This window comes from Callithrix jacchus, chromosome 1 (assembly GCF_049354715.1).
Source record: "Callithrix jacchus isolate 240 chromosome 1, calJac240_pri, whole genome shotgun sequence".
In the NCBI taxonomy this organism is placed as follows: domain Eukaryota; kingdom Metazoa; phylum Chordata; class Mammalia; order Primates; family Cebidae; genus Callithrix; species Callithrix jacchus.
In genome coordinates, this window is record NC_133502.1 from 120,636,081 (window position 1) to 120,651,046 (window position 14,966).

The following is a 14,966-nucleotide window of genomic DNA, read 5'->3' on the forward strand; positions in this document are numbered from 1 at the left end:
GCCATGCCCTGAAGATTTTAGATATCTATTATTTGCCTTAAAAGTGCTAGAATTACAGACATTTAGGACTTCTTTTTTCAATATTGTTAAAAAAATATGTTTTAAAAACAACCACAGGTCACGAACTAAATGATAAATAAAGATGTCATGCCACAGACAAAGGCCTATGATATTGTCAAATATAAACTCTATTTGTGTCCATTTTTGAAAACTATAACAAAACAAAGCAAACTGTGCCATTTGAATTTATTTATTCTGAACTGCATCACACCTAGATTTTAAGAACTGGGAGCATTTCAATCACCACAGCATTTAGCACAGTCTACCATAAAGATCAATGCTACCTGTTGAATATAGAAATGTGATGCCTGCCATTACCAATTATGTGCTTTCTGAATCATGATAGAGAAGAAACAAACCAAGATACTGGCTGGGCGCGGTGGCTCATGTCTGTAATCTCAGAACTTTGGGAGGCCAAGGCATGCCGATCACTTAAAGTCTGGAGTTTCAGACCAGGCTGGCCAACATGATGAAATCCAGTGTCTACTAAAAATACAAAAGTTAGCTGGGCTTGGTGGCGCACGCCTGTAATCTCAGCTACTGCGGTGGCTGAGCATAAGAATCACTTGAACCTGGGAAGCAGAGGTTGCAGCGAGCCAAGATCGTGCCACTGCACTCCAGCCTGGGTGAGTGAAACTGTCTAAAAAATAAAAAACAAAAAAAAACCCAAGATAACTTTTAAAGAGCTTTTGGAATCATTAAGATCATTCTGCATGTCATTATCTACTAATCAAAAGAAAAGCTACTATTTTTGAGAGGAAAAAATTTTACCTAAATAAATTCTGAATTTTTTTCTGACTTACTATGACCTGAAACTGATAACCACACCAATTCTTCACCCGGAAGGGGATCTGCAACATCAACAGTACTGCCCTAAGAACTGAGTTTAATCATCAGATTCATTTCCTCCAATACATGTGTTCTGAGATTTATTGCCCACTCACCTTTTTTTCATGGGCTATCAATTTTTTATTTAAAAAATTCCTAGTAACTAGGCAAAGTTATATTTTAAATCTCTAACAATTTACAAATATGTTTTAGAGGTGCTATGCTATTTTTAGATTTAGTAAGTCAATCAATATTCCACAGATTTGGAAGTTCACACAGCTATAGGCGCATTTACAAATTTGAGTACATGTCATCTGGTTTGCAATTCTCGTAAATGTGGTAAGCTAGTATGCAGACATGAGCCATTTTGGTAACTGATAGAGCATGATATGAGTTATTAAATAAAACATGCAAATATTTGGTTATTAAATTCAATTAAATTAACTTTAAAATGTATATTAATTCAGAATATTTTAATGAGATACTTTCATTTAATTTAATTAAGACTTACTAATCATTAAGCGTATTTGGATAAGATGCTTCCATTGAGTGTATCTTCTTTTTATAAGCATATACTGTATTTTTTTCAATAGGATGAATATAATCTTCTTGAAAAAAATCACAATATGTAAAAATATATCCCTTTTTAAAGTGGAAGTTATATCAATCTTTTTTTTTTTAAATAAAGATGGGGTTTCACCATGATGGCCAGGCTGGTCTTGAACTCCTGACCTCAGGTGGTACCCCCACCTCAGCCTCCCAAAGTGCTAGGATTACAGGCGTGAGCCACCGCACCTGGCCTCAATCTTCAAGAATAAAGTTCACATTGTATTCCATTTGGTAGTGAATTAATAAAAAGTCACTGTTTTTAGAAACTTAATCTGAATAATTCCCTTAATTTTTATCTGAATTAAAGTGGACATTTAATTATTTTGATTCGTTAAAATCTACTCTTCAGCAGTTTCTGTGTGAATCAATATGAAGATGGGCAGACAACTCTGTCTGAGTATCTACCTTTCTACAGACACTTTCCACAAAGGAGGATTACAATCAGAGCTGGGTTGGAAAATTATGTCCACTCTATTTGGTGAACTCCTTACGGGACTACCTCATTCTCTTCTGCCAATTTTTATTTCTGATTACTTATGATTATACCATGAATCTAATCATTTGTAATTTGATACAACTTGTTCTTAAATAAAATAAATAACATATAAGAAGCAGCTGACTTTGAACTACTTATTTTCTAAAGGAAATGCATGAGACAATATTAGAACTGGTTTTGAAAATGAAGTTTAGAATAGTTTTCTCAGCCAACCAAATAAAGTCAATCTTCTATGAATCACATCAGTATACAAACAGAAATTAAAACTTAAACAAATTCCTTCTTTAGTTACTGATTCCAACAATCTTCCCACTCCAAAATTTATGGGGGCTGTCAATAACAGTTATATTGACTAACTAAAATTTCTTTCTAGCTTTTTTCCCCTGCTACAACATGGGAACAAATGAATAGTGAAATGGCTTAGAACTAGCAGTAGAGGAAGGAGTTGAAATAAGAAGAATCTACAATGTGAAAACCAATGCTTTTTCTTCAGTTAGCTAAAAAATCTTCCCTAAAGCTGTGATTTCACTTTTCAGGTTCTAAAATCTAAATGTCAAATTCCACCCCCTCCCCCACCAAAAATATTATAAATTATAGAAAACATTTTATAGCATTTAAAAATTCCAATGATTAGTAAGCATATACTATAGTCCCAACTTAATTTGACGTCCCATTTACATAAGAAATAAAAGAGAAGGACAAGGAAAGAAGAATGGCATAGCCAAAACAACTAAACTTTTAACATATATTTTCTGTAAAGCTAGTTAAAAACAAACACTATAGCTCATGTAATTTTTAGGTGTAAGTGTAGGGTTGGAAATAATTAAAATGTTACCTTTGCCAAGTAATTCCCAATGTATCCTCACTGGTACTGGGGTATAAATGCCTGCCGTTTTGATTCATGGTCCAGTCACAAATCCTCAGCTGTCAATTGAAACCTAGCAGTCAGATATGGATCGAGCAGTTCTACAGTTTTTAGTATTTAAATGAACACATGCAAACTAGTACTGTACATGGCATTAACCTTACTTTCCCAAGAGGCAACTTAAAGAAAAAAAAAAAGCAAAAGAAAATCTTATTCTGAAAAGCAAAATTCCTAGACTCTTTTTTAGAAAAAGCTATTGCAATATGCTTCTCTATTAATTAAAGCATACAAGAGAAACAAGTGCTTAGAACATAACAATTAGCCATTATTAGAGTACAAATTGAGCTGAAATAAAAGCAAACGTTAATATTCAATAGAGAGATATATTTTAGAAAGAAAATAAAACGCATTTTTTCTATGCATCGTACCAAATAATCTGCACTGAGTAAAATAATCAATAACTTTAAGCATGCAGTTTGCAAAACATAGAAGACATGCAGTTTAGAGGAGAAAGGCCCATCTTACAAACATTCGCCCTAATTTGTGTTTAGAAGCATCAAGGTCTTCAGTTTAAACCTTTTACTAATTTTGTTTTGCTTAAACTGGCATTGTTTAGGAAGAGTTGATAAGCGTTTCTAGTTTTATTTTAAACTCAGAGTAATGGCATTTAAAATACTTCACTACATCTGAAGAAAGTGAGGAATGCACTGAATACAAGCTGAAACAAATTCTTCCCAGATCTCCGAATCATCAGCTCTGCCCTTCAGAGATTGTTCGAGTAACCCTATCCAGCTCTGCTTGGTTAACAGCTGCCCCACAGTGCTAGCAGATTTATTGAAAAGATATATTGCTTATTTTTATTCTTTAGAAACTAAACTTATCTGTTTTGGGGGGGAAAACGCACTAGAAAATCTAGTTTTTAACCTTTAGATAGACACACTGTAAGTTAACAGCATCTTACATTGAAAAGATGACTTCTTCACAGTAATCCACTAAACCTTGTTTGCTGCTTTTCAATGAGAATTTCCAGATGATCGTTGGAACCAAAGTACCATAAATTATCACAAATTCAAAATTTTTGATAAACTATTTTAAACATTTCTGATAATGTTACAGCTAAGAAATTGGCTATTAAGCATCTTTAATTTTCCGTTTAGACTCTTGAGCTTATGCATATGCTAAGTAATAGTGATTCAGGAGTTCTAGAAAGGTAGTTTTTGCTCATTTTTCTATAGATCTATGAGGCTCCAAAAATACTAGCTCAAATTTCCAGACCATGTGTTTTAATTCTACGTATATTTCAGGATTTCAAGTAAAAGTGCTTTTATGATTTAAAGAACTGAAAAAATTCCCTGCATATACATAGATAGATCAATAGATTGATAGACATGTAGATTCTGCTCAGGATATATGTCATAAAGAAGTCAGAAATCAATCAGTAAACAAATTAGAAAAAATATATTCTTTTTTTTTTTTTTGAGACAGAGTCTCACTCCATCACCCAGGCTGGAATGCAGTGGCACCATCTCAGCTCACTGCAGCTACCCACCTCCCGAGTTCAAGCAATTCTCCTGCCTCAGCCTCTCAAGTAGCTGGGATTACAAGGGTGCACCACCACATCCAGTTAATTTTTGTATTTTTAGTAAAGATGGGATTTGGCCATGTTGGATAGGCTGGTCTTGAACTCCTGACCTCGACCTCCTAAAGTGCTGGGATTAAAGGTGTAAGCCACGGTGACTGGTCATAAACGTTCTTAAAATGGACCAAAATACTCCCATGAAGGGAAAAAAGTATACTTGCTTTGTTTTAAATCAGATAACACACTTTAAATATTTCAAAGAAGTAAATGTGTTCAGTCTAGTGGGAAGCAATATGGCAAGATTTCTTAAAAGTTCTCAAAATGGGTTGTCTAATCAAATTTAGTGTGATGAGGCAATTTTTTTAAGCTTAAAAAATGCAATGAAAACAATCAGAAAACAGTTCAAGAAACTTGGCTTTGTATAACAATAACCTTACTGATTAATCACTTACTGATTCTACTCTAAATGAAAATGCAAGGGTTTTGTTTAATTCTTGTTTGCTTTTTGAGACAGGGTTTCCCTCTATTGCCCAGGCTGGAGTTCACTGGTACGATCATGGTCCACTGCAGCCTCAACCTCCAGGGCTCAAGTGATCCTCCCATCTCAGCCCTCTGAGTAGCTGGGACTACAGGTTCATGCCACCATGCCTAGCTAACTAAAAAAACAAAAATTGTAGAGACAAGATGGTTCTATGTTGCCCAGGCTGGGGAAAATGCTAGTTTTAAATCAATGACACATTCAGAAGAGGGGAGATGTATATTTAGGGATAGCACATATAAATTCTGTTAATTATTAACTTCAGATTAGTATCTATGGGGCTCTCAGCTTAGGCTGGAGAAGTTTTCAGGAAGACAATATACTTTCCCAAAGCCAGGGGAATCTAAATATCTCTCACGGATTGGCTTATTGTCCCACAGACAACTGCAGGACCACATCTCCTCAGAAGAGTGTATTGTAAATTAGTTTTTTGTTGTTAATGTTGCTAATATTTTGTTTGTTTGTTTGTTTTACCACCCCCAAAAATGTCAAGTGGGCTATCTTTGACTATATGCTGCACAATTTAAAATGAACAAATTTTTGGACTTCTCTTTCGTAAAAGCAGTATCAAAAGGGAATACACCTGACTAGAGCTACTCATTTTCATCTATTTAAGATATGTGCAATAGAAATAATTTCTCCCAAACAGAAAAATATGCTTAAGTACATACAAAATAATCAATAAATATATTTAGCAACAATTTAATTGCAAAGAAATTGGCTGGATATTAATTAGTATTGAATTAATTTTAGTTGTTAAAAATATAAAATATAATATAGATTTATTTATCTGTTTAGATTGTACAGTACCATTATGAACATTGTCTGAAGTTTCTGAGGAGACATCCTGTAACTTAAGCCAGATTACTTGAGCAAGAGCTTCTCTGTTCATGTTGTTTTTTTTCAATTAATAAACCTTCTTGATAGTAAAGCATCTTGGAAATAACAAACTCCCTGATAAAGTGAAATTTTAAAGGTGATGGTATGGGTGGGGGAAGTAATTAAATCATTAAAATAGAAATAATTTATTCACTAAAGATTTCCATGATAGTAATTCCCAAGAAAATCATTTCCTAATCTTATTTGACCAAGATTTTCCTGACCAAGCAAATTTTGAACAAACTCTAGTGTATTTAAGTTTTTTGGGGGTCATGTTACATATTCTTAGCATTAGAATAATTCAATGTTCCTAATACAAAATAATTTTACATTAGGCTTTAAATAAGTTTAACATAATAGGTGACAATCTTTTCTGAGCTTGGGCCAGTGATTCCTTAGTTTCTCTCCTGTGACAGAATCAGTGTTAGATAATTCAACCGTAAATTCTCTTTTTTCAAATTTGAAAACTTTAATTTTAAGCGGCACATAAATATGTGCCTTTCATATAGAATTATCCTAAGTTCAAAGCTTTAAGAATGCTCCAAAAATTTTTCAAAGCATTTTTCATTAAGAAATAGAAAATTGTTTTTTTTTCTCCCAACAGTAATCAAATGTAAAATACCAAGTGCCACTCAGTTTGGAAATTTAGTCTGTTAGAGTTGTCTGTTTTTATGTGGAGGGGGGAAACAATTCTTCTTTTTGTAACAATATAGCTCTAAAAAAGAACTGATCATATGCATATCCTTACAAAAATGCTCACTTACATAAATCATTTTAATCCTTTAATTTATATGCAGTACCAATTGAAATTCTATTGTCTAGAAAATGCCCAGAATTTCAAAACCAAACAAAAGGCGAAGTAAAAAAGTGAGAGTAACCTCCAAAATGCTATCAGTAAAGGGGTACAGTTAAACCATTTAAACAGCTAAGGAAAAAGGGAAGGCGTCGTTTTCACTGCATATGTTATTAGGGTGGAGTTCTATGGTCTCTGGAAGAAACTTATTCCTGGCCCAACTCAAATCAGATTGCTTCAAAGAAAAAAAGAAAAAGGATGGGGCCATCTGGTTCCTCTCAAATGGCTACATAAAGGGGAAACACCTAAGATTTGGATCATTATCCTTTTCCTAAACTACACTCATAATCAGGTACGTAGCAGCCATAAAGAATTAATACTGCTTGTGACTTCAGAATACGAGTTTGCTTATTCAAATGGGGGTCCTCCTTTGTTATTAACAGGGTCTTTTGTTAAATGCACAGCAATTAGCTTTGGGAACAAAAGAAAGAAGGTAAGCAAAATGTTCTACTTTGCTGGACTCAGCAAACAGGCTGATGCACTAACAGTCCCTATGATGACAACAAATTTCAATTGAACCAATAAACCATTACTGTGAACAGAACAATCAACACAGGCAAATTTACCTTCTCACTTTTTTTTTAAGTTTACGGAGACCCTCAGGGGAATATCTTGAAAGGTATGCTTTATGTTTTGTTGTGTTTCTTCATTTCTCCAGACCCTCAAGGAAACAGATTTTTGAGGGGTGAAGGTTCTTTTCACAGGGAAAGACAGATGCTTAAAAGGATTAACACTCCAATGTTCATACTTTAGATTAGGAGAATTTTATTTTACTGCATTATTAATTACCTACATGGAGCAAATTAAATGGTCTCTGGATGAATAGTACGTAACCTCTGAAGGAATGGTATGAACAGGAAAAACGGTCAGAATAAAATCATGTTGCATGTTTCACATATAACACATGGAAAACAACAACAAAAAAGATACTCAAATCATCCTCAGATCTAAAAAGTATATTCTAATGCCAATTTCTGAAACCCATGCTTCTTGATATTTAATTTAATTAGCAGAGGTAGAATTAACTTAAATGAGTATGCATAGCCCATGAGCAGAATAAACATTATTAGCCATAAATCATAAGTATTTGAAAATGAAAGATTTTTTTTCATTAGAGGCTACTATAACTTTAAAATTTTAAGGTTTCAAGAGACTTCAGAGCTTACATAGTTCAACCTCTTCATTTTCCTTTCCAAGGTACGGCTCCGGGGGAACAAGGTTTAAGGACTTGTCCAAGGTTAGAAATGCCCTGCCACATCAACACTAAATCTCAAGCATTCTGACTCCTCCTAATCCCTGGTTGTCACCCACTATACCAGTTTGTCATTGTTCCTTTTCTATCCTGTCCTGTATGTGAAGCTCATGAATACTGAATGCTAAAATATCTGTAAATATAACCTTCAGAATTCCCTCTACCTCCTTGATTCAACTTAGATCTTTTAAAGTTAATATTTTCAGAAAAGAAGATAATTTTTTCCTTGTGTTTTTGTTGATTAAAATTTAAGTTTACATAAAACATAACTTTACTTTTACATTAATCTGGATATTAGTCTTTCATACCCAGCAAAGGTAAGTGAACAAACCAGTGAATGAAAAAGACAGACAATGGAAGGATTTTATGAATTTAAGAACTAGCCAAAGAGCTAAACATTTGCATAGACATTATTTCAACTGAAACTTCCTTTAAATGTGTTTCCTTTCAAGCCAGCATACGTGAAAAGTGACCTCTTATCCACTTACATACCTACCCAGAAGTCATGTGATAGCATTTTACGTCAAGCTGTCAATTATGATAACCGACACAATAAGAACAGCCCAAGTGTTGATAGCCTGCTTCCTGACTGTATTGAAAAGTTTGTTGATAGTCCACTTGTGTCCTTTTAATTGCTTGCCTCTAATAAATGACTACCTTTCCAGTGGTAGTACCAAGCTTTGGCTTTGCCATTTGCCAGGACAAACATTATAAGAAGATTTAAACTAATATCTTAGTTTTAAAAAATCCTCTAGAGGCAATTTCTTAAAAAGGCCATTTTGTGTAACAGAAATTTTCAGTGTAATGAGAAGTACTTTCAAATTGTAATTAAAAAAAAAAAAGTGTTATAAGAAAAGTATTGAAACAATTTAAATATAAACTAGCCCAGTAATTGAAATTCAAATAATAGAATTATATAGTCATGCAAGAGGTGTAACATGCTGAAACCCAAGCACCAATAAAATCCATGCAATTGTGAGAAGTAATGCAAGGACCTGAATTGGTCAGGCCACTGATTCATTAGCTCTTATTATAGGTAATATATATAGTCAGGCGATTTAACTTTTGAGATTATGAAAATAAGGCCGATTTCTTATAAACTACACCTTACTTGACTTTACTGTCTCACTTAGGGAAGTCAAAAGCGAATTCCTAATTTATTCAATTAAAATCTGAAATATACATCAAAGGTTAATATGCACTTCAATGGTCTGTTTGAATGGTGACCTTTTATTTCAAACTAGAAGCTTCTTAGCTGACAACTTTTATTTCCAACTTACAAAGAGATTTTTAAATATATGTTGAATTGATATACAATAGTAAGAATTTAGGCTTTTATTATGACCTTAGACTCACATATAATGGTGATAATCAAATTAGCTAGATTCTCTTGTATTAATACTACCAAAATTTCTATAATAGCAAAGGAAAGAGGCCTGAAATTAGCATCTCACTAGGAGGTTGACCAGATAAGAAACTGGTGCTAATTCAAGTAAGTTGCCTCATATTATTCATCTTGCTAAAATTGTTAGACTGGATCATAAAATAATTTCTTTATTTTCTAAGTACCATCCAACACTATGATTGATAGTTCCCATTTTCTCAAAGAGATAAAATTTGGGAAATGTGGTGCCTTCATAGCCTGTCATAATGAATCTGTGCAATGTGTTCATGAAGTATAAAGTATGAGAGAGAAAAGGATATACCGCATTTTATTAAACTTCAATGAAGTTAAGTCAGTGTGGAGGTGTTCCACATTTCTGAAAATGTTCCAAATCATAAAAGACATTTCTCAGCAGAACTAATGAGTTCAGTTTGCCAGAGCAGGACCCATGAGTTCTTCAAGCCACCAAAACCATCTTCCAATAGAAAAGTTCAAGAAGAATGAAGCTCCAATTGAAGTTCTGATTTTCAGATTTCCCCCATGCCAATAGCAAATGCAATAACTAAGCCAATAATCCCAAAGACAGACTAGTTTTAGACTTGAAAAGTATTCAAGATTGTGTTAAGAGATAAAAAAAAAAGAGTCTAAAGTCAAATATTGATCAGCTGGTGTGAGCTGACTATTATGACTGATTAGGCAGGATTATTTTTGATGGCAGATTATCGACTGGTTTACATGAACCTTTTGGAAATATTCTTTATGACTATGCGAATTTATTTTTTTAGATTTAAATGAGATATATTTTCAATAGGTGAACTTCCTTCCAGTCAAAATAAACTAGTATTCCCAATCAGTTAGAAACCAGTGTCATCAGTAGTAACTATTATGAAAAGAAGCACAAAGATGTATAATTACTAATAACAACTGTCACTGTACCAAGCAAATGATATAAAAGTGTATACTTCTAGTATTCATATTTGACAATATGAATGTATTACTCTTACAGGTGAAATACAGGGTTCATTTTAATATTATAAAGTTTTTCATCTCAATTTGATAATGCTAGTATGCTTATGTATTAGAAATGACCATATTGGAAACTCCGCTGTAGTATCATCTTGTGGAAAGATTATTTATAAAATAATCAAAATTACCCAACAACTTTAAATTTATCATTAACTCTAATTTATGTAGGCTGTATTAAAGTTCTTTTCTAAGAAAAAAAAAGCACTCAAAATTACACATCAGTACTTTTCATAACCTAAAAGGATAAATCTTTATAAAGCAGCCACCATGAACTGTAAAATGTACCTGGTGACGATATTTATTCTTAAAGGGTCATGTATATTAAAGGCTATGGGGAATGTTTAAAAGAACCGTCTCAGACTAAAGCACTGCCTTTCTAATTTTGAATTTCTCCTAGCTAATATAACATGATTGATTACCTTTATTTCATGTACCCCTTGATTTTCCTTTCCATTCATCATTGAGTGCTTTAAACCAAATGCATTTAGAACCTGCCTCTAGAAGAGTGGTCTCTTTTAAATCTTTGTAAAGTAATGAAAGGACACAGTAAATCAATCTCATTTCTACTGTAGGAAAGCATAATCTTTACTTTACTGAAGTCATTTAAACTATATCTGTCCCTTTATTCCTGGATAGTAAACATAAAACTTCATTTCTGTAATTCTTTTAAAATTTGAAAGGCCAAAACGAAAGGCTTTTGACTGCAGCCTTAGTTTACTAATATACAACTATAGCATGATATATATTTACATGTATTTTCTACATGTTTCAAAACTGGAGTTCATGAAATAAGGCATACATGGACTCCTTCAAGTTAAAAAATATCACTAACTCTTTCATTACATAGAGAACAAATTATCTGTCTGCATGATATTTAGCATTTTTCAGCTATAAAGGACACATTTTTTTTTGCTTCCAAGGATCTATATATATCATGCATTCCATAAATATTAACCATAGTTGACTGAAAAAAACAAATTCATATTCTAAGTGGTCTTGATTCAACGTGTTCCACTTAAATAAGTGGCTGTCTTCTTTGGTTTTAAAAAAGTTTATAGTTCTAGAACTCAGAGCTTTTAAAAAATATGATGTGCCAGAATGCTATCTACATTAAAATTCATATTTTCATGATGGTCGCTAAGTTTTCTTGATGTATTTTTAGATATGTGAAAGGAGAAGTAATTTTTATATTAATGGACTTTCATAATCATAATTACATGAGGCTTCAACACCTATCAGAAGGGATAAGAAAATTAAAGCTGCCATAGGTTAGGGTAGTGGTGGAGGAAGGCTGCCTCCAAATACATGGAATTGGTACTGCATTCTAACTAGCATTTGGGGATAACAGTTTAAATAATGGAGGCATGTTTTTATGAATTAAAAATTAACTGGAAATTGGCCGGGCGCGGTGGCTCAAGCCTGTAATCCCAGCACTTTGGGAGGCCGAGGCGGGTGGATCACGAGGTCAACAGATCGAGACCATCCTGGTCAACATGGTGAAACCCCGTCTCTACTAAAAATTACAAAAAAAATTAGCTGGGCACGGTGGCACGTGCCTGTAATCCCAGCTACTCAGGAGGCTGAGGCAGGAGAATTGCCTGAACCCAGGAGGCGGAGGTTGCGCTGAGCCGAGACTGCGCCATTGCACTCCAGCCTGGGTAACAAAAGCGAAACTCCGTCTCAAAAAAAAAAAAAAAAAAAAAAAAAAAAAAAAAATTAACTGGAAATTAGAGATGTGTTATAAAAAATAATGCAAATCCCATGACAAAAATATTCCTGAGAATATGTAATGATTTTTAAAAGAACAAGTTTCTAAACCTATACATCCTGCATATGTGTTTTAAAAAACACAATGAACAGATACATTTGTCAAATAGAACCATATTATAGTAATTATAACTCATTTCATATTATAGCAATTTTAGAGGTGAAAAATCAACATGGCAGAGAATTATGTTGAAAAGCCAATGGCTGGCAAAACCACTAATTATTATTTGGTATTTTCATAACTGTGTACAGATGTTTTCAGTTAGTTCTCACTCTTTCGGTTTGTTTTGTTTTGCTTTTTAAAACCTGGCAAAACATCAAGTATCCTGAATAAGCTATCATCTTTATGATTTTCTCTGAGCTCTGCATGTGGTGACCTTTAATGTGCAGTCTGCCCTCTTGGGCTGCAACTGGAAAGGACTTGAGAACTCCACACCAAGCACAGTGAGGTAGGCCACAACAAGGGTATGTGAGGTGAACAGATCTAGACAAAGTAAGTGGGCAAGAGTATCCTACTACCTATACAAAAACTCATATATATGCACAGGCAATTTATAAATAAAGAGCAAGTTAGTTAACAACAGCTCATTATTTCTTATAGCCTAATTTTCCCCTATATAATATTTTGCATACTGTTAATTTCAAACTGTTCTGCTATCAAAACTTGAGAGCAGTAAACATATGCATCGTAAAATACATTTAAATTCAGAACAGTTTAGAATTATTTTTGTTATCCTATAACTGGAATCATGGGATTTCTAGATTGGTATGGTCCATGCTTTTGACTGCGGCTAATCTGTTTATAAGCCACCATTAATCCTGGCTGTATATTTCACAGTTTGGGTAAACACTTCATTTGCATTAAATTTACAGCATTAATGAGATGTGAAATTTAAAATGCTACTAAAAACATAAAGGATGTAAGACAGCAGAACAAAAAGAAGTGTTTTTATCACATCTGAAATCAGTAAACCAATTTAAAGCTATTAAAATAGGAATGAAGCGTCGCCTGAGATTTTAGCTTCATAACTCATCATCTTGAACTAAAATACAAACATGAGGAGCAAAACATCTGGAAAATATGAAATCACTCACAAACTTGAATTATATCCTGCTTTTATTCTAGTTGGCTTTTAAAACAGTTTGCAGTTTTTGTCTTTGAAAGCTATAGGCTAGTAAGTTCTCAATAGCCAGTGAAACTGAGAAAAATACACTTTGCCTAAAACGCTATTACTCATGGATATTATCAATATATGCTACAGAGATGGAAAAGGTCATGAGCCAATTTGAGAAACTCTGCTCAAAGAGGTGAGAAACAAAGGATCAATGAGAAAAAATTCTGGGAAATGAAATGATCAATTTTGGTCTCAGAAGCCCCAGGAGCCCCCTTCTGAGTCCAGATTGAGAGGCAACATGGAGAAGCACGGAAGCGAAAGCGTGGCTACACCATCACACCTGGGTGAAACTTGCCCACCTGTTGCTGATGTAGGAAGGATGGGTCTCTTGGGCTTAGTCCCACATATCGATTGGCTTGAGATGTGCCTGAGGCTGTGTAGGCTGATTAAGGAAGAACAAAAACAAAGATAAAAATTGTGAACTATGAGAACGAACACCCTGTCCATGTATAAGAAACCTAGAGAAGTGGGATTTGTAACCAAAAGTGTCTTCATTTCTCTTCTGTCTGAGTGAATACCAAGTGATAGAAAAGAAATGATACCTGACTTCAAATCAACTAGTTTATTCCCTCTAAAAAATCTATCCAGTAAAGCAGATCTCATACTTCAGTTGGGTGCCTCACACTTCCATGCTCTAGTGACTGTCCTGCTGAGGTACTAAAGATTGGTTAAATAGAAGGGTCCTGTACCTAGATGTACTTTTTCACCAGATATTAGTTGTCTAATATGAAATAATCAATGATGGTATATGATTCTAAATGTAAAGCAGACTGAAAGTCCATCAGGAAAAAGTGACAGCTTTTCATGATGGAATTTAAGCAGATGTGCTTAATGACATGGGATGGGAAATGTCCTGTTTAAAAGTCTTGCTAAAAAGGAAATCAAATCTCACTATCAGACGGAGGAGCCTATATCATGTAGAATGAATTAGCTTGGTATTTTACTTGTGAAAATGGCCTCAAGTCTGATAGGAATGTTTTTGAAAAAAAATACTTCCCATAAGCACACATACAAAAATCAATTTCTTGTAACTGATCCAGGAAGGGAACTGATGTACCTTTTAAATAGTTGGCCACTAGGTAGTAACTTTCCTTACATTGTTATAGTCTCACGTGCAAGTAATTTGTACAACTGCTTTTTGCTTTTTGGTATAGAGTAAATTTTTCAAACACACATGAAAAATGAATAGGGAGCTACTCCTAAAGACTTTTGTTACTTTTCACAAGGAAAGGACTAAGGTATCTTCCTAGAACTAAGCAATCCCACTGCTCCATATCACCCTATATTATCTGTATTGTTCTAAAGAAAGCTACACTGTTTGGTTTAAAACCACCAGATTAATGAGGAATCCAGGCATTCTTTTTAAATGGGCTGGCTTTCTAAAACCAACATATTAATTCTGCCTTTTTCTCTTGAAGGAATGAAGAATTTGACCCATGGAAGCTTTTTTAGGGCAACTTTTCAAAAACAGTGAAGATGCTCACAATTCGTATTTTAATTGCTCCTGAAAAAGGGGCCATGAAGGCAGCCGTTAGAGACCAGTGACCCCTACTCAATCTCCAAGCCTCTGGAATTCACCACACCTCACACCTCGCAAACAGCTGGAGAGGAGCTTCACCCTTACAGAAAGAGCACCAAATCTATGCTGCTCTTTC

General features: G+C 34.0%; 1 protein-coding gene across 34 annotated transcripts in view; it reads right to left on the reverse strand.

The window, feature by feature from the left end:
- NFIB (nuclear factor I B) overlaps positions 1-14,966 on the reverse strand; it is a 448,899-nt gene that overhangs the window by 17,641 nt on the left and 416,292 nt on the right. For 13 of the 34 annotated variants that reach the window (XM_035305820.3, XM_035305814.3, XM_035305757.3 and 10 more), the window contains 2 exons: positions 13,611-13,693; positions 2,829-2,917 (listed from right to left, as the gene is read on the reverse strand). The exons of 8 other annotated variants lie outside the window; for them this stretch is intronic. In XM_035305820.3, coding sequence (XP_035161711.1) covers positions 2,829-2,917; positions 13,611-13,693 — 172 coding nt within the window. The remainder of the gene's footprint in view (positions 1-2,828; positions 2,918-13,610; positions 13,694-14,966) is intronic. 13 more of the 34 variants (XM_035305785.3, XM_002742937.6, XM_078369217.1 and 10 more) reach the window with 2 other exon arrangements.